At 45.8% G+C, this 19,494-nt stretch overlaps 1 protein-coding gene across 3 annotated transcripts; it reads left to right on the top strand.

Moving 5' to 3' along the window:
• Positions 1 to 883: 883 nt before the first annotated feature.
• PARL (presenilin associated rhomboid like) lies at positions 884 to 16,817 on the top strand. Of its 3 annotated transcripts, none has more exons than XM_069864512.1 (9): positions 884 to 1,008; positions 2,393 to 2,533; positions 5,830 to 5,878; positions 7,861 to 7,956; positions 9,783 to 9,932; positions 10,392 to 10,462; positions 11,757 to 11,858; positions 13,694 to 13,791; positions 15,754 to 16,817. In XM_069864512.1, the coding sequence occupies exons 2-9, from the start codon at positions 2,498 to 2,500 to the stop codon at positions 15,869 to 15,871; spliced, it is 720 nt and encodes a 239-aa protein (XP_069720613.1). In that variant the 5' UTR covers positions 884 to 1,008; positions 2,393 to 2,497; the 3' UTR covers positions 15,872 to 16,817. The 3 variants fall into 3 exon arrangements, with proteins under 3 accessions (XP_069720613.1, XP_069720614.1, XP_069720615.1); XM_069864513.1 differs by lacking the exon at positions 884 to 1,008 and adding an exon at positions 5,308 to 5,422; XM_069864514.1 differs by lacking the exon at positions 884 to 1,008 and adding an exon at positions 5,308 to 5,422 and having other exon boundaries at positions 5,830 to 5,934.
• Positions 16,818 to 19,494: the final 2,677 nt, after the last annotated feature.

Genomic DNA, 19,494 nt, shown 5'->3' with positions numbered 1-19,494 from the left:
CGTGGCGGGGCTGGGCCCGCGGCCCGCGGCAGCACAGGTACCCGCACAGCGGGCTCCGAGGGCGCCCTTAGTCGGTGCGCGGGTGGCGCTGAGCTGGGCGGAGGCGTCGGTGCGGCTGCGGGCGGGGAGGCTCCGCGGGGGGACGCAGTTCGACAGGGCCGACGAGCCGGGGAGCGGCGGGAGGCTGCCCGGGGGGCTGGGGGCGGCTGCTGGGCGGGGGCCAGCGGCGCTGGCGAGGCCGCGGCTCGGGTCCCGGGCTCGGCGTGGGCCTCCTCGCTGTGAGAAAGGCACTGAGGAGGCTGGAGAACGAGGGTTGTGAGCAGGGGCTGGGGGAGCCGGGGGTGTTTAGCCTGGACAAAAGGAGGCTGAAGGGAGGCCTTATCGCTGTCTGCGACCGCCTGAAGGCAGGTGGTTAGGTAGGACAGAGGGAAGGGCCTCAAGCTGCACCAGGGCAGGTTCACAGAATCGTAGAATGGTTTGTGGTGGAAAGGACCTTAACGATCATCCAGTTCCACCCCCGCAGGGACACCTCCCACTGGCTCAGGCTGCCCAAGGCCCATCCAACCTGGCCTTGAACCCCTCCAGGGATGGGGCAGCCACAGCTTCCCTGGGCAGCCTGGGCCAGGGCCTCCCCACCCTCATCATGAAAAAATTCCTCCTTATGTCCAGTCTAACTCTGTTCCCCTCCAGTTTATACCCATTGCCCCACGTCCTATCGCCACAAGCCTTTAGGAATACTCCCTCTCCAGCCTTCCTGTAGAAATTTGGGGCTTCAGGGCAAACCCCTTCCCTGGCGGGGTCCCCGGGAGCTGCCCGGGCGGGGCGCGGGGCCGGTGCGGCCGCTGACCCCGCGGTGTCCCCAGGCTGGCGGCGCTGGTGCAGCCGCGGCTCGGATTCCGCCGCGCCCGGGCCGAGGAGCCGCGACGCCTCTGCCCGCCGCCCCCCCCCGGCCGCGGGGGGAGCCCCGAGCCGCGCCGCCTGCTGCGACCGCTGCTCTTCGCCGTGGGGGTGAGTGCGGGGGGTGCTGGGGGGGAGAAGGCAGGGTGCATAGGGGTGGGGGGAGGGTGCTGAGGGGGTGGGGGGGGGTGATGCTGGGGTGTGTGTGTGTGGGGGGGGATGCTGGGGGGTGTGTGTGTGTCTGTGGGGATGCTGGGGGGGGTGTGGGGATGCTGGGGGGGTGTGTGTGGGGTGTGGGGATGCTGGGGGTGTGTGTGGGGGGGGGGATGCTGGGGGTGTGTGTGTGGGGGGGGATGCTGGGGGTGTGTGTGGGGGGGGGGATGCTGGGGGTGTGTGTGTGGGGGGGGATGCTGGGGGTGTGTGTGGGGGGGGGGATGCTGGGGGTGTGTGTGTGGGGGGGGATGCTGGGGGGTGTGGGGGGGGGGATGCTCGGGGGGGGCTGTGTGGGGATGCTGGGGGGGGCTGTGGGGGGGGGCTGGGAGGGGCTGTGTGCGTGGGGATGCTAGGGGGGTGCGTGTGTGTGGGAGTGCTGGGGCGGTGTGGGGGGGGGTGCTGGGGAGTGGAGGATTCAGGATGCTGGGGGGGGTGGAGGATGCTGGGGGTGTGGGATGCTGGGTGCTGCGTGGCGGGTGTGGGACACGGGGTGCTGGGCTGCTCTTTGCTGTGGGGGTGAGTGTGGGGCATGGGGTGCTGGGCGTGCGGGATGTGGGGATGCTGGGGGGGGGTCGATGCAGGACACAGGGTGCTGGGTGTGCAGGATGCTGGGTGTGTGGGCACAGGACGCTGGCCGTCTGGGATGCTGGGTGGGGGGGTGTGGGATGCTGGGTGCGGGTTTCTGGATGGGGGTTGTGGGGCGTGGAGGATGTGGGGATGCTGGATGCGGGGGCGCACAGGGCAGGTTGCTGGGGGGGTGTGCGGGTTGCGTGGTAGGGGGTGTGTGTGGGTGCAGGATGCTGGGCCCGGGGCCTAGGGTGGGAGATGCTGGGTGGCGGGTGTATGGGCCTGAGGGATGCTGTGCCCAAGGAGTGTTGGGTGTGAGGGCATAGGGTGGGAGGTGCGGGATGCTGGGTGCATGGAAGCAGGGTGGAGGATGCTGGATGTGGGGGATGCAGGCTCAGGATGCTGGTGGCAGGGGTGCAGGGTGCCAGGCACGGGGATGCAGGGTGGGGGTTGCTGGGTGCAGAGTGGGATGTGGGGAGTGGGGCAAGGGGTACAGGGGATGGGAGTGCTGAGTTGGGGGGGCAGGGTGTGTGATGAGGGATGCAGGATGCTGGGTGTGGGGTGGGGGACACGGGTCACGGGATGCTGGGTGCAGGTCTAGGGGGTGCAGGGGCACGGGGTGGAGTGCAGGGTGCTGGGCACAGGGCTGCAGGGTGCTGGGCACAGGGCTGCAGGGTGCTTGGTGCGGGGCTCGCTGACACAAGTCCTCCCACAGGTGTCAGGTTCAGCGTTTGCATCCGCTGCGGTCTGGCAGTATGAGTCGCTCAAGTCCCGTGTCCACACGTACCTGGAGGAAGCCCGGGCAGACTGGCTGGACAGGATGCGGCCGCAGAAGAGGGGAGACTTCAGGAAGCAGGTAACAGGGGCCCCCGCGTACCAGGAGCACAGCCCCATTTGTGCCACAGCCCCATCCTGCTGGCACTGATTCCTGATGCGGAGAAACTGCCTGTTCTCAGCAAATTGCATTGCCACGTGAGAAAAACTGATAGAGACCACAAAAATGGTGAAAGGCGTTGGACACCTTCCCAGTGAAGAGAGGCTGAGACCTGGGTTTATTCAGCTTGGAGAAGGTGGCATTCCTCAGTGCCTCTCTGAGGAGACTTCATTGCAGCCTCTCAGTACTTCAAGGGGGCTGATAAGAAAGACGGGGAAAAACTTTTTGCAGGGCTTGTAGTAATAGGACAAGGAGTGATGGTTTTAAGCTAGAAGAGGAGAGGTTTAGACTGTTTACACTGAGAGTGGTGAAACACTGGCCCAGGTGTCTAGCACCAGAGAGGTGCTAGATGCCCCTGGGAACTTTCAAGGCCAGATTGGATGGGGCTCTCAGCAACCTGATCGAGTTGAAGATGTCTCTGCTTACTGCAGAGGGATTTGACTGGATGACCTATAAAGGTCTCTTCCAATCCAAACTATTCTGTGATTCTAGGAATCACGTTATCCCTGCAGAAGCCACACTGGAGAAAAATAGCATCTAGATGTGTTGCATTAATAGTGTAAGAGTTTGCTAACAGAAATCATCTGCAAAAGAGCAGCTTTCAAAAGCAAACACCATGTTACTCCATCCAACACAACATCCATCCAACTCTTTCAACCTGTGCCACGTACACCCTGCCGTCCAGGACCCAGTTGCACCAACTGCCATGTGCTGTTCTTGTTTATAGATCTGAGATGATGACAAAACTAATATCAAATAATGCTTTGCAACTGTCCAAGGGACAATGACCATAAACCAAGACCTCATTAGGAAGAAATGTTTTCCTGTGAGGGTGATGAGGCCCTGGCCCAGGTTGCCCAGGGTTGTGGTGGCTGCCCCATTGCTAGAGGTGTTCAAAGCCAGGTTGGATGGGGCTTAGAGCAGCCTGGTCCAGTGGGAGGTGTCCTTGACCATGGCAGGGGTTTCGAACTGGATGGGCTTTTAGATCCCTTCCAACCCAAACCATTCTGTGAGTCTATGAAATGCAGGGGAGAGAGGTCAATAGCAGTAGTTAGTGTACCTCAACTAGGTGCCTTTTGAGTATTTTAGAAACCTTTAGCCTTGTTATACCTAAGTGTTCTCAAAAGCAAATGTGAACTCCCAAAGAGGACAGAGCTAGTTTAAATTCTCAACCTTTTGCATATTGTTTTTCAATGCTCTGCCTTCTGAAAGGTATTTTCAACGTGTACTTTACAAAATGAGGGTTTAGAGGGTTTTTCTCTTTGAGAGCTGGTATTTCCATGGAAATACTTAGGAGTTTGGACAGCAAGAACAACACCAGGACTGCAAGACTTGTTATAAATTTAGTTGGCGACCTGAAAGCATCAGTAATTTAGTTTACAGTTAGGTGTATTTAAAACTAAACTAAATGCACATCTGTGTTTTATGTTTGTTTCCAGGTTAGTACTGTGGCTTGTGATAGACCAGGCTTCATTACTCTTTCAGGCCTGCTTGTCCAAGGGAGGTAGGGCTGAATGTGGAGCTGGAGAAGCACAGGGCCCTGGGTAGGGTGCAGAGGAGCTGTTTTTGTCGTGTGAATTGTGTGCTCTGTGGTACTTCTTTTGAAATGTGTTGTGAGTTTACCCTGAGAGACAGCCAAGGACCACATGCTGCTTGCTTGCTTCCCCCACAAACCCCCAGTGGCATGGGGGAAGAGTGCAGGAAGAAGAAAAGCAGGAGAACTTGGGGATAAAACATCTGGCAAAAATAACTGTTTGATAAGTGGGAGAAAGAGAAGAAAATGTAAAAGTGATAAAAAAATTGTTCACCGTGTTCTGTGGGTAGACTGGTGCCCAGCCAGCTCGTAAGTCAGAGATGGCTAAAGGTCCAAAAATCTCCTATTTTCCCATTACTGGAAATATCTCTGGGATTAATTCAGATCATCTGCCTGGTTGTGTCCCCTCCCAGCCTGTTGTGCACCCCCAGTCCATTCGCTGCAGGGGCAGAATGAGAAATGGAGAAGGTCATGATGCGATCTGAGCACTGCTCACTAAGATGTTGGTGTGTTATCGGTGCTGTTTTGGTCAAAAATCTAGAACACGGTGCCGTGTATGAGCTGCTAGAAGAAAATTAACTGTTCCATCCAGGCCCAGTGCAGGGTGCTTTCTTGCTCAGTGTGTATGAACTGCAGTGAGATCATGTTTGCCACTTAATATTGCAAAGAATTTTGGTTTTATCCTTCTCATTTTAAACCTCTGGTGTCCAAAAATAATATAAAACTGCCTTTTTATTAATAGACTTAAACTCCCAATCCCCATCTTCAACTGGTAAGTTCTTTTTTAAAAATTTCAGGATCTCCCAATAGCTTTTGAGGGCATCAGCTTCTGCTTCAGAGAAATTGTGTTTGTTTAGTGTTCTTGAAGTGGAAAACTTTGTAGGAAATGCAGTATCTGTATCCTGTACCAGAGAATTAAACAGAATATACAATGAAGTTGTTACTTTGATATCAAATAGTGAATGAATTGTTTCATACAGCATTGTTTCCCCCCACCTCCAGCCTACGGGTGACTTTTTTTTTATATTGTCTGCACCAAAGTGGTTGGAAGGTTATTGAGATATCAATAAAACATTTGTCCAAAATGACACTGAAAGCTGAGAAAGGGAAGGGGGGTGCAATTTGTCTGTGGGCTGACTGCGCTCAAAATAAACTTTTTCAGGGGTTTTAAACTTGGAGGAGGGCTGGGTGAGCTGGACGCAAGGGGGAATGGATTCCACATCTTGTGAGCCACCTCTGCAAAAGTGACCCTGGCACAAAAGTGGAATCTCTCAAAGGTGGGTGGTGTGATGTTGGACAGTGCTAGAGTGAGGCTTAGTCGAGGCAGGGTTTATGCTGACGTTGGCTAATCTGCTGAAGAGAGCATTATGGGCTAGATCCTTGTTTAGTACAAGCAGAGGTAACCCAAGCAATTGTGTAAAAGAACGTAATCCATTCTTTTTTTGAAGAAACTCTTCAACTGTGTTGGGATACTTTGTGAAAAGGAAGGTTGATAACTATCCTTGAGTAAGGAAATGCCAGCCTGAAAATCTAAACCTGTCAGAAATAAAAAACTTTGAAATTGATTTACTGAACAGATTTCAAACAAATGCTTTCCATTCTTAAAAAGGTAGAGCCTTCTGTGACTGTTTTTGAAATTGCAAATACTCTGCAGTGGCACTGATGTACAACAATTCCCTTTCAGGTTAACAGCTGGTGGAATAACCTGACTGAGGGTCAGCGGACTGTGACAGGTTTGTGTTAGCTTACAAGTATTAGGCATTCACAGGAAGAGAAATATGGCAAACAGGTACAGTATGTTAAAACAGATGGCTTTCATACCACGTTTATGTTGTTGGGCTGAAAGCATGTGTGAACTTACATGGGAACATCCACTACTTCTGCTACAATTCCTTCTCAAAAACTATTTTTTGTATGCACTAAAAAAAATCCGATGCATTTAAGCTAAAAGAGGGGAGATTTAGATTAGACATTAGGAAGAAATGTTTTCCTGTGAGGGTGGGAAGGCACTGGCACAGGTTGCCCAGAGAAGTGGTGGCTGCACCATCCCTGGAGGGGTTCAAGGCCAGGTTGGATGGGGCTTGGAGCCCCCTGATCCAGCGGGAGGTGTCCCTGCCCATGGCAGGAGGGTTGGAACTGGATGGGCTTTAAGATCCCTTCCAACCCAACCCATTCTGTGATCTGTGTGAGATCATGTGAAGGATTAGATAGGATCATCCCTAGCAATGTTTATCTCAGGAACTGTGAAGAACAGCAAGTGCTTTTCAAAGGAACACAAGTATATATTCCACCAATACATAGAAATAAAACTCCTTGGTAATTTTTTACTGTTTACATACCTAGTTTTGCAAACAAGAAGCAACTTGCGAGCTTTGGCTATGATGTAGTTTTGGTTGGTTGAGCTAAAATGACTTGAAACCCCCAAGAGAAATGTATTGTGTGGAGAGAAATTGATGAGAACTTGATTAAAATGTAAACAGAGTAGCTAAACTATATCTGCTCTTATTTATTCTACCTGCCAAAAAGTTTGGTGTAGTGCTTTGAATTGCTCTTCATCATGCAAGCCAAGTCACGATACAGATATTGATTTGAGGAAGGATGGGAAGATTCATATTCTGTAGTCCCTAGAGCATCCTTCAACATCAAGTTAATCTAATTAGCAATATAGTAGCTGGTGGATCCTGAGCCATTCAGATACCTATTCCTGATTGCTGGAACAGAGTTGTGCTTCCTGAACTGAAATTGCTGAAGGTTCTGTAACAGCTTGGTGTAGCATGCAGGAAAATAATTCATCTAAGAAAAGAGCATGGTGGAATAGGATGGAGTACCAAAAGAAGAGATCCATTAAAAGTTTGGTTCTAGGGTTTACATATTGTAGTTTTTCACAGATCTTACATTTTCTTGCAAACCTCAAGGAGGGAATGATTGTGATATCCGTAAAGAAAGGACAATCATTTTCCCCTTTAGTGTATCTAGGTGTTGTAAAACATTTCAAATACCTGAATGCTTGGATAGAAATAGAAAGGACACTTTAAACAAGAACAATAACTTGGCACCATTATGCTTCTATTTATTTACATTCTTATTTAAACCAAAATAAGATTGCAATAAACAACAGAAGTAAAAAGCTGTGTGTTTGCAGTCTCCCAAAAGTAAGTATGCCTTAGCAATGCAAACTCAACTTCTTATGCTCGATCTTTAAACAGTACCTTTACGATTGCCTCAAAACCAAACCTCCCCAGAGAAGGGAAGGGATGTGTAGCACTTGTCTGCGGGCTCCCCCTAGCCTCTGTGCGCAGTTAAATGTAACCGTATCAGATTGGTGCCGCTTGGGAATAAGCAGCTAGAGGGGTGAGAAAGGAGACCTCTTGAGCTGGCTCTTGTTCCACTGGTTCTGCAGTGGAATAGAAGTTTTAAACCATAATTTGAACATCTTAAGTATGGGTTTTCTGGATAGTGGCGTTCAGTCATCACATTGTACATTAAAAGGTTTGCATTTGAGTGTCATATTTCTGAAAGGCTTCCACTATATAAATATATAAATGTAGCTTTCAGTATTTTTCTAAACTTTTTATGGAGCAAGTTGTGGATACCGCTTTCAATGAAATAGCGGAGAAAAAGTATGATTCTTGTAAGCTGACATTTGAACGCTTGTTTACATGTGGCATGTTGCATTCATAATTTGCTTTTATACTGTTTTTTTTCCTCTTAATAGGTATTATAGCTGCAAATGTCTTTGTATTCTGTTTATGGAGGCTGCCTGGTATGCGACGGGTTATGTTTACATATTTCACCTCGGATCCATCCTCCAGTAAGTGAACAGTAATTCGAGGGACTTCTCTGCACTGGGGTAATAGGACCTCTGGTCATGCTGCAAAAGCTTTGCTTGGCACATAGCTTACTCACAGCTTCATCTCCCATGAGCAGTCTTGGTCATGCATGCTCAAGGATGTAATTTTGCCTACAGTGAAAACACTTAGAAGGGCAAAGAGTTAGAAGTAATGGTTTAAGGAAAAAAAAGCATGACTTATTGGTATTCCTCTAAATATTGTAAAGTCCAAACTGTTGCCTGCTCTCTGGTCTTTTACTGCATTTGGTGGATGCAGCTCCTGCCTTTGTCGAGGTCAAGAGGCGTTTCTCTAGGTGATACCACTGCTTTCCTGGACAGAATGCTAATCATGCTAGTTTTTGGAAAGGAGGAAAATAAATCATGCTATGTAATGACATTCAAAACCCAGTCTCAAAAGTGATGCTTCCCTGCTCCTCCCCTTCCTTTAATGTTCTGTGGAATGTGGATAGAGCAGTCATCAGTCACGTCTACATGTGCATTCATCAACAGACAAGCAGTAGTCTGGATGTTATGTATGGAGTCCTTGTTTCAAGGCAGTGCTTTGGGTCACATTGGAAAAACAAAACAAAAAAAACCTTGCCTTTTACTTTGAGATTTTTGAAGAGGAAAGCAAGTTACTAGAATTTAATGGCAGAAGATTAGTTTTCTACAGTAGAGATAAGAATCGAAAGAATGAGAAAAATGCACGTTAGGAGAGTGCTTTCTGTTGTCCTCTTAATTTCTGCTGAAAATGTGGAAGCTCAACCAATTTTCCTCCCACACTCCAGAGCTAAAGATAGCTGTTACCCAGATCTGAGCATCAGTCACTGCAGGCACTTCTGGTTTAGATAACGTTGACCTTTAAACCTGATGATTGGATTTTCTGCATTTTTTTGCATTTTCAAGGATACTGTTTCAGTGGGGAGAGATAGTAGCTTTTTGAAGAGTGAGTCCAGAGGAGGCCACAAGAGCGATCAGAGGGCTAGAACAGCTTCTATATGAGGGCAGGCTGAGAGAGTTTGGGTTGTTCAGCCTGCAGAAGAAAAGACTCTGGGGAGACCTTACAGCAACCTTCCAGTACTGAAAGGGGCTGCAGGAAAGCTGGAGAGGGGCTCTATCAGGGAGTGCAGGGATAGGATGGAGGGCGATGGTTTTAAGTAGAAAATGGAGATTTAGAGGAGATCTTGGGAACAAATGTTTTCCTATGAGGCTGATGACACCCTGGCCCAGGTTGACCAGAGAGGCTGTGGCTGCCCCATTCCTGGAGGTGTTCAAGGCCAGGTTGGATGAGGCTTGGAGCAGCCTGGTTTGGTGGGAGGTGTCCCTGCCCATGGCAGAGGGTTGGAACTAGATGATCTTTAAGGTCCCTTTCAACCCAAACCATTCTACGAAAACTAGTTTTTCTTTGCATCCATCTCTGTAGCAAGATAATCTTATCTGGATGCTTATATAATACATTAAAAATCTTTCACCACATGCATATATGAATAAAGTCTTTTTCCTTTACAAAGCATAGGGGATGTGTTGCAAGATAAATGTTTTATATTAAACGTTCCCCAGTAGGTGATTCAGAGTTTCTAAAGTAGCTGTTTATACAGCTTGCGTATCTTTGGGGTATATGTTCTACCTTTCAAAAGGAACTTGAAATCTGTTACATTTCTGGGTTTATTGCATAGCTTGTGTTTGAGAATTATAAGCATAATTAGTATTTGGTATTTTGCGATAAATTTCTAGTCTGTGTGACATGCAACTTGAAGCAAATTAGAACACTGACCTCCTTTTTTTCTTGTTGTTTTTCTGTTTTGTAGAAGCCCTGTGTTCTCCCATGCTGCTCTCTACATTTAGTCACTTCTCTCTATTCCACATGGCAGCAAATATGTATGTTTTATGGAGTTTTTCCAGCAGCATTGTGTCTCTCCTGGGATGTGAGCAGTTCATGGCAGTGTATCTTTCTGCTGGTAATGTTTATTTACAACATTTAAAATGTATAAATATATATTCATGCAAGTAAAGCGTGTGCATGGTTAATAGGTGTGTGACAGATGCATCGCTCTGTACTAACGACAGCACTTTTTGCATCATACAGAATGTTGATAGATCCAGATGTTTGGCTGCAAAATATCATGACAATACAAGCATCTGGTTTTATGTCATGCTTAGCTCCCAAAATAAAATAGCTCTTAATACAGGCTTATGGGAGCTCCATGAGAAAAGCTGATCCAGTGGTTCACTTCCAACCTGGTTATTCTATGATTCTATGAAAACAAACACCCTTTCCCTGCAAAAAAAAAACAACCCACCCAACTCCACTGCTTACATGAGCTTCTGTAGGAAGATGTGCAGATAACATTGTTGAACTTTCTGATGCTCATCTGCAGTGCTGGCATTGTTTTCCAAGAGTCGTTTTTCCTTTTTAGGGGTAATCTCCACTTTTGTCAGCTATGTTGCTAAAATGGCCACTGGAAGGTTTGAACCATCCCTTGGAGCGGTAAGTATCTCGGAATGTGAGAGGCCTTGTAATGATCTCTGAAGCCATTTTCAAAGCCTGCTGGATTCTGTGACCTGCTTAAAAGCCAGGGATGTATTTGGGATGGTGGAAACTAGGAAGGTTTACCAAGTAACCAGGCATTTAGTCTTGTGTGAGAACTTGCCTGTTCTTCAGATCTATTAACTCTTGTGGCAGCAACCCAGAACTATTGCCACTCAGTGCCACTGGCTTGTAAATGAGTGCTTAACAGTGGGACATCCTGTCACTGAGCAGATAGTTCAGTTCTGCAACTTTATGAATGTTATGGCATAATTGTGTATCACAGTTTTCTCTAACTGAAAGTAGAAAGAGAGAATATAATAAAAAAAAAGCTGCATGTAATACTAGTCAAGTTGTAGTCAGTGCTGTGCAGAAAGGGCAGCGCCTCTGCCAAAAGTCTTACAGTACAAAAGACAGAAGGCAGACTGAGGAGGTGATGATTGTCTGTTCTTTACAAACATTTTCAGTAGTAGAATGCTTTAAAACATTTCACTCGCTGGAAGTTTGAGGAGAACGTATCCATTTGCCAAGTTTTAGAGGCTTCTTAGCTTTACTAAATTTTGATAAAAAACAGAAGTCAGATTCTTATTTTTCAATTTGGATGAAAAAAATCTGTTGATTTTTGATAGTGCTGTCTATGTATTGTCCCTTTGTCCTGTGAAGAAGCTATCTCTGGAGCAATTGACTTCCCAGTGTTATTAATCTAAATTTACTGACACTGGCACAGGTTGTATTAGTTTACTGCATTTGCAGCTTTTCCATTGAGATACTTTGTGGATACAAAAGCCTGCGGTCAGTTTAGTGCAGACTGGGAATTGCTTGTTTCATTGACAAAAGATTTCTTGTCCCTGTCCGTCTATTTTCTTTGTTTTGGTACAAGCTTCAGATTGAGTCCCTTCATATTGATCAAACATCAACACCTCAGATATGTTAGATTTCTAGGGTTTACTGGGAAAAATGCACATTAACCTAAATTGTTATCTTAAAAATCAGGGGAAAGTTTTTCTTAATTATAGAAGAGCACTGGAGGGCTAGTTTTTTTGTAGTATTTATGATTTCCACTATTGAAAATAAATGTCTTGTTTTATTTTTATTCTGAACTTTGCTGTGGTGCTTTATACTTTGAGGTTTGCCACAGGATTGAAAAGGACTTTGAAAAAGAAAGCTAAGAGGAAAATGGGTTCACATGCAGAAAAATAAATGTTCTCTTATGTAACATCTCCGCCTACTTTCCTGTATTTTCCTTTATTTGCAGTCAGGAGCTATAATGACTGTCCTTGCAGCCGTATGTACAAAGATGCCAGAAGCAAAACTAGCCATCATATTCCTTCCAATGTTCACATTTACAGCAGGAAGCGTAAGTGCCTTTGAACTTCAAAGAAATCCTACTCTTAAAACATTTTCCCCATGTTGCTGCAGTATTTGACCACATATCCTCTTTGTTTCTGTTTGTAAACTGTTAAATTTATTATGAAAGAGAACACAGGTCATGGAAGTCCTGGAGATCGATTCTGAATTGTCGCAGTCTGGCAGGGTTATTACATGAGTGTGTAGTGAATTTAGAATTGTCCTAAATGCCATCCTCTGTTTCAATTCTGATACTAAGAGAGGTGAAAGAAGCTGGGAGGGACTGGGGTTCACCTGCCTGAGGAAACGTGCATACACATGCTGTTCTTTCTGATGGGTGATATTTTTGTATAGCAGCACTTGTTACAGGCTGATCTAATACGGATACAATTTTTAAAGAAAACATTACCAAGATGGGGAAAATATTCTTTCACAGGAAATAACATTCCAGCCCTGGAGGAATACCTTCTTCTCATTTAGATATCACCTTTTGATACTTTTTAAGAATATTGTTCGCATTGGAAATAAACTACTGAGGCTTTTCTCTTTGGGTGTAGCACTGGGGCTCTTTTTTTTTTTTTTTGTTTCATTAAGTGCTTTTAAGCACATCCCCTGCCCCATGTAAGAAAAGCTTCTCATGTGTATCTTGACCTGTTAAAGTAAGTTATGCTTTGGTTCATTGCTTTAAGTTGTTTTGCTTGAAGCACTTAAGCTTTGTCATTTGAGGATCATGAGGTTTAATATGTTTTGTAAGTGAAGCTTACAGGTTTGAACAAGTGTTCTTAGATGTAGCCTTCCTGGTTTTCTTCCACTTTTGTTTAAGTGGCCCTATTTTTTTCATGCTGACTTTTAACTGCATCTTTCCTGTAAAGATGGCCAGGGTAGAAATCTTGGCAGAGCTGCAGAGATCATTGCTGTGAGGAAGTAATCATTGCAACAGTAAAATGAGAGCAACATTGGGTATTGCAGTATAATCCTTGGCATAATTTTAGCCCTAAGTAAGAACATCCACCATGTAATTGTATTTCTGAACTCTGTGTACTCCTTTAGCCTACCTTACGTATACTGTAATCTGCTTTTAAAATAAACAACCCAATATAGCTGCTATTCTAACACATTTAAGGAGGGAAGTCCTGCTCAAAGTAATACTTCTTCCTAACACTGAATCTGTTGCCCTCTTTGAAATGAAGCATTTAGGAAAATATTGCATAATGAAAGTTACAGTGGTTTGCTTGTCCCGACGATGGTATAGACAGCTGCTCACATTGTTTCTGTCCCTGGAGCTGCTCACTATCATACTGATTTTCTATCTTCCAACTGATGTGTTGTTCAGCAGAGTGTGATGATCAATTTATATCCAATAACGTGACAGGGATGCTGCCCCACATTCCAGCCACTAGAGGACTGTGTTTGGGAGGACAAGCACACTTAAATCTGAGCTATGTCAGAATTAGTGAATGAGAACGTGGCAGTTCCGTGTTTTGTAGTCTCCTGTAGCATGTACTCTTTCGAGTACCTTCCGCTTTTTTCCTGACCCGAGTTGGAAATGTCTGTGTAGCTATAGAAATGAAGATTGGAAGAAACTGAGTATTAGAAAAGGGCACGTTTGTGCCCTGCATTGTTGTGTAGCAGGTCTTGTCTGCAAGACAAGCACAGCACATTTTGACAGCACAGTACAGCTAAAGACTGAGTCTGTTGGTTTAAAACAGTTTTTTAACATTGATTGCTTTGATATAAAATCGATGGGTTGTCCCAAATTTTTGCTCTGTGCCAGAATATGAAACTATCAGTAGCCATTACATGCTGTGACTGATCCTGTCTGTTCCACCTTCTGTTCCTTTCTAGGCTTTAAAAGCCATAATTGCGTTTGACACTGCAGGGCTTGCTCTAGGGTGGAGACTTTTTGACCATGCTGCACATCTCGGAGGAGCTCTCTTTGGAATGTAAGTCTGTGTTTATATAACTCCTGTTTGGTTTATGTTTAAAATGATCCTGTCTTTTCCTCTTTACTTCCTCTTATCTCTGAAGCATGAGGTTTTTTTGGAAAGCTGTCTTAAGTAGCATTGAAGACAACGCACCATTATCCTTGTAGTACTGTAAAAATTTGTGGAAAATACTGTTAACAGACACTTAGAACTGAAAAGAATTGAGCTGAGTTGCCTTAGAATGATAGATGTCAGATTGTCCTGTCACCGTAGCCTGGACTGACTCTCTCTGTGGTGCTCTCCTCAGCACATTGAAGAGAGTCACAAGGCAGAAAAGATTCTCACAAAACACAGCGTGGACAAATTAAAATAACTTCAGAATTAAACAGCTAAAAATTCCTTTGTCCCAGTGTTTTTCCTCTAATTACCAATTTAGAGAGAGGTACAGGGTTGGTATAAGCTCAGGCCAAATTGCTTTGAGCAGCCTCTGCTGCTGTTTCTCAGTGTTGCTGTGTTGTCTTTGTGTGGAGCCTTCCTAATTGGGAAGAAATACTAGAAACCAGTTTGTAGGAAACAGTTCGGCATTGTTCCATGTTTGAACAACATTACCTAATGAATTTTCCCCCTTCTACGTGATCACAGTGTTTTCTTAACTTGCACACTTATTGCTAAAAGCATTTTTAAACTTTTCATGTAGGCGTTTTAGAAGTCTGCATGACACTTAACCAGGCCAGACTAAATACAACTGGAGGGCAGGCTCGACAGGAGTGAACAGTCTGGTGCAGCAGCCAACCAAGGCAGCCAACAGGATGTTGGGGTGCATCAAGAAGGGCATCACCAGCAGAGATAAAGAAGTCGTTATCCCACTCCACTCAGCACTTGTCAGGCTGCACCTGGAGTGCTGTGTCCGCTTTTGGGCCTCTCTCCACAAAAAAGACGTGGACAGGGAGGAGAAGGGCCAGGGAAGGGCCACTAAGATGATCAGGGGATTGGGAAACCTCCCATGTGAAGTGAGGCTGAGAGAACTGGGTTTGTTCAGCCTTGAGAAAAGGCTGAGGGGAGATGTACGAGTACATAAAGGGTGTCCACCAAGAGAATGGAAACTCCCTTTTCATGAGGAGTCACATAGAAAAGACAAGGGGTAATGGGTAGAAGTTGCTCCAGGGGAGGCTCTGATTGAATTCCAGAAGAAAATTGTTCACCGTTAGAACAGTTAAACATTGGAAAAATCTCCCCAGGGAAGTGGTAGATTGCTCTGCACTTGACACTTTTAAGGCTCAGCTTGACAGCGTGCTTGGGACATCTTACTGAAATTATAGATCACCTAGAAGGTTGGACCAGATGATCTCCAAGGTCCCGTCCAGCCTGGCATTCTATGATGCTTCTGTTTGGTCTACAAACTGGCTTGCCTCTGCTACTGCTTGGCTTTGGTGTCCATAAGTTCTGTGCTGCAGAGTCTGCTTCCTTTCTCTGGTGTCACAAATGCATTTGATGTAGTCTTGCTGATTTGTAACTACTTTCTGCCATGATCATAGAATCGTAGAATGGTTTGTGTTGGAAGGCACCTCACAGCCCATCCAGTTCCAACCCTTCTGCCATGGGCAGGGTCACCTCCCACTGGATCTGACTGCTCAAAGCCCCATTCAGCCTGGCCTTGAACACCTCAAGGGATGGGGAAACCACCATTTCTATGGGCAACCTGTTCCAGTGCCTCACCATCCTCATTGTGAAGAATTTCTTCCTAATGTCTAATCTAAATCTTCCTCCTTCCCGTTTAAAGCTAATCCCCCTTATCCTGTCAAGGAGTCAAGAGAACAATTGGCTTACCTGCCACTGCCATGCTCCAAGAATGTTGTTCTTTCTGCCTCAGTTTGTCTTTGCTCCTGTAGTAAGCAGTTGAGCTAATTGATTTTACGAAACAGCTTGTTCCTCAAACAGAGGAAAGATGCAGTTTGTTTTAACTAGTGCTTTCTTTCTTAGGTGGTACGTGACTTACGGCCATGAGCTCATATGGAAGAACAGAGAACCACTGGTGAAAGCTTGGCATGAAATGAGGACAAAGAACACACGAAAAGGAGGAGGTGGAAAGTCTGACTAATTCCAGTCCTAGAGATTTCTTGTGCCCAACTGGTATATTACTTGAAGACATGGGATTGAATTGGTTTTGAAGGTTTTTTTGCTACTCCTCTAAGGAGCTGAAGCTTCTAATGAAAACTACAGTTATGAAAATGCATATTGATAGAAAAATGAACTCTGACAAAAGGTGGAACAAGTTAAGGTTTTTATCCAATTGCTCTCTGAGGTGGCAGTCTGCATTAGGTTTTTTTTAAAGGAAGAAATAAAAAAACCCAAGATTTCCAATGAAGTGACCTAAAACTCTGTCTGAAAAACTTCAAAATGGGGTACAACTGGTTAATATTTAGGAAGATTAACATTTCAAAAAATGAGGAAGTCGGTGGGTCATGCATCCCCCTACTGTCTGCCAAAAACACAGAATCACCAGGTTGGAAAAGATCCATTGGATCATCGAGTCCAACCATTCCTATCAAATGCTAAACCGTGACCCTCAGCACCTTGTCCACTTGTCCCTTAAAAACCTCTAGTGAAGGTGACTCAACCACTGCCCAGGGTTGTTGTGCCCCGAGTGCAGGACCTGGCATTTGGCCTTGTTAAACCTCATGCCATTGGACTCTCCCCAGCGGTCCAGCCTGTTCAGATCCCTTTGGAGCCTCCCTGCCCTCCAGCAGATCCACACTTCCACCCAGCTTAGTGTCATCCACAAACTTGCTAAGGGTGCACTCAATGCCTTCATCCAGGTCATTGATAAAGACATTGAACAGGACTGGACCCAGCACTGAACATTAGTTGCAATGTTAGTTGCTTTCCTAGAAGGCATGTTAGACAGACTGGACTCAGCCTAAGACTAACGTGGTGAAGTTCAGGGATCTTTTATTGTTGAAAAGATTGGATGAAATAAGCCGGTGGTCTCTGTGATCTTAAACTTGAAATACACAAAGCAGTACTGGATTGTTTGCCAAAGCTTCTATACTGGTTAATGGTCCTGCTTTATTTCTCAGTTGTGAATGAGAAACCGATGTTTTTCATTTCTGTCCGCTTGCAAGATGCTGTCACATCTTGTTAGGATTTGCTACCGTGCTTTTGAATTTTTTTTACCTTGAGTTACACTGCTTCCTATAGTTGTTTGGTCCATTAGACCTTTTAGGTTTTTTTAAGTTGTTCTGTATTGCTAGTTTCCTTCGAGGTTTTTCGAAGAATTTTAGAACAGTAACATTTGGTTCTGATTGTGCCAGTTCTACAAAAATAAGTAGCTTCAAAAATAGATGAGATGCCTGAGATCAGCAGCACTGCAACCACCAGTAACTGCTAAAGGAAGTCTGAAGGTAGTTCTGTGACTGGTGTTCCCATATACAAATGGAAACAAACTAGATTTTTGGTGTGTTATGACAGCTCACTAGACTAAAGAAGGTAACGTTCTCCAAGCCAGTAGCCTTGCAAACCCTGGCGTCAGCGCATGCCAGGATCTCGGTAGTCACACCACTGAATGGCAAAGAAATCAAGGGGAAAAAAGAAACCTACAGCCCCCACCCCCCAAACTCAGAAAAACCAACAGTAGAAAGAACCAACCAGCTAAACCAAAACTAATCACATGGAAAGACACACACACACCCCTGCTTCAAAGGTCTTACTATTGTGAATAAAAATACAATGTGGTAATTACGCAGATGTGGTGCGGAGACAGCCAGCTAGTGTTTGTGTAGGAAAACAGCAGTAAGTATAAAGTCATGGTTAATCATGTGGAGAAACAATCCTTCATCCTTTTTCAGTGGCTTTAAGAACACCTGCCTTGGCCTTGCCATATTTAAGGAACGTTTTGCTCTAATGTAGTGATCTGCACTATTGAACTTCCATGTTAGTGTGAGAACAAACTGGTTGAGCCTCCTGTCCCTGGCTGCAGCAGCTGGTTCCCCTTCCCACTGGAGGACTTGCCTTTGTCTTACTGTTGCAGTATTTCCCTCTCCCCCCCGCACTCCCTTTTAATCATCATAAATCTCTTCTAAATGCAGATGACTTTTTAATCTCATCCAGCTTCTGGTTTCCCTGTCTGAGAGCGCCTTTGTGCCAATTTCATCCTACAAGCCATGATGAGCAGCTGCTCAAAGCACTCTCTGATGCTGTAGGTGGGCTCCGAGGCACACAGCGTCAGAGCTGAACTCGGTGCTAGGAAGCGGCAGGCACAGGGAGAGCAGAGACATCCAATTTATTCTCCAGTGCATTTGCTAAGTCAGGCCTAGGAGCACAGATCAGAGCATCATTTGTACTGTGCCAGTGGTAACAGATGCTAAAGCAGCTGTTTGGTTTTCTCCCATGACTGTAAAATCCGTTTCCCTTTAAAGTGGTGCACATTTTACCCAAATATGATTTATTTTTAAAAATTGCTCTGTAGAGCAGAGTAGTTCTAGGGGAAAGAAAAAAAAAAAGATCAGAATATAAAGAAATGTCTCCCAGCCTATTGCTAAAAGTAAAATGATGTTTGTGGGTTTCTCAGGCAACAAATGAAATGCAGCATCTGCTATGCCATACGTTACGGTGTCAAGGCTTCTGTGTGCAACCAAAACGTTGTTACCTGCAGGTGCTGAGTCTCCTTGACCTGAAACTGCAGAGAGCTGCCCAGAGGAGAAGGACCTGAGGGTGTTGGTTGACAGCAACTGAACATGAGCCAGCAGTGACCCAGGTGGCCAAGAAGGCCAATGGCATCTTGGCTTGGATCAGAAATGGCGTGACCAGCAGGTCCAGGGAGGTTCTTCTCCCTCTGGACTCGGCACTGGTTAGACCGCTCCTCGAATCCTGTGTTCAGTTCTGGGCCCCTCACCACAAGAAGGATGTTGAGGCTCTGGAGCGAGTCCAGAGAAGAGCAACAAAGCTGGGGAAGGGGCTGGAGAACAGGCCTTATGAGGAACAGCTGAGAGAGCTGGGGGTGTTTATCCTGGAGAAGAGGAGGCTGAGGGGAGACCTCATTGCTCTCTACAACTACCTGAAAGGAGGTTGTGGAGAGGAGGGACAGGGAACAGGACAAGAGGGAAGGGCCTCAAGCTCTGCCAGGGGAGGTTCAGGCTGGACATGAGAAAGAAATTTTTCACAGAAAGGGTCATTGGGCACTGGCAGAGACTGCGCAGGGAGGTGGTTGAGTCACCATCCGTGGAGGTGTTTAAAAGCCAGGTGGATGAGGTGTTGAGGGACATGGTTTAGTGGTTGATAGCAATGGCTGGACTTGATGATCCTGGAGTCCTTTCCAACCTTGTGATTCTGTGAAACATAGCAGGGGCGTGTGAAATCCAGACACTCGTGGCATTAGCAAGGACCATCTTGGATATCCAGGGCAAGATCATCTGCAAAGGTATGTCTATCCTGTGAGTACTGTTTCAAAGAGAAGCCAAACACAAGAGGAGGTTCTGCCTCAGTCCATATCCACATTTCCAGCTCTCCTCCCCACCACGAGCAGGTGCAAATCTGGACTGAGGTCTGAGGTGCTAATATGCTACAGCTAAAAACTGCTTAGCTGAAATAAAGCAGTGAATCTTAGCTTTCAAGTTGCACTGCATAATTAATTTCTTATTAGATCTTATCAGATTACCACCTGTAGCTACACTATGACATTCTAAAATGAGGTATCTGTCTAGTTAGCCTTTAAACAGACGGGGT

The sequence above is a fragment of the Phaenicophaeus curvirostris genome, chromosome 10 (assembly GCF_032191515.1).
Source record: "Phaenicophaeus curvirostris isolate KB17595 chromosome 10, BPBGC_Pcur_1.0, whole genome shotgun sequence".
Taxonomy (NCBI): Eukaryota; Metazoa; Chordata; class Aves; order Cuculiformes; family Cuculidae; genus Phaenicophaeus; species Phaenicophaeus curvirostris.
Note: the sequence above shows the minus strand (reverse complement) of the source record. Positions and strands in the feature narration are given on the sequence as shown.

Excerpts from the sequence above, each read along its gene's own strand:
- PARL (XM_069864512.1), top strand. The coding sequence starts at position 2,498 with ATGCGGCCGCAGAAGAGGGGAGACTTCAGGAAGCAG. Across the intron at positions 7,957-9,782 it reads CACCTCGGATCCATCCTCCA|AAGCCCTGTGTTCTCCCATG; the intron begins GTAAGTGAACAG and ends TCTGTTTTGTAG. Across the intron at positions 11,859-13,693 it reads TCACATTTACAGCAGGAAGC|GCTTTAAAAGCCATAATTGC; the intron begins GTAAGTGCCTTT and ends GTTCCTTTCTAG.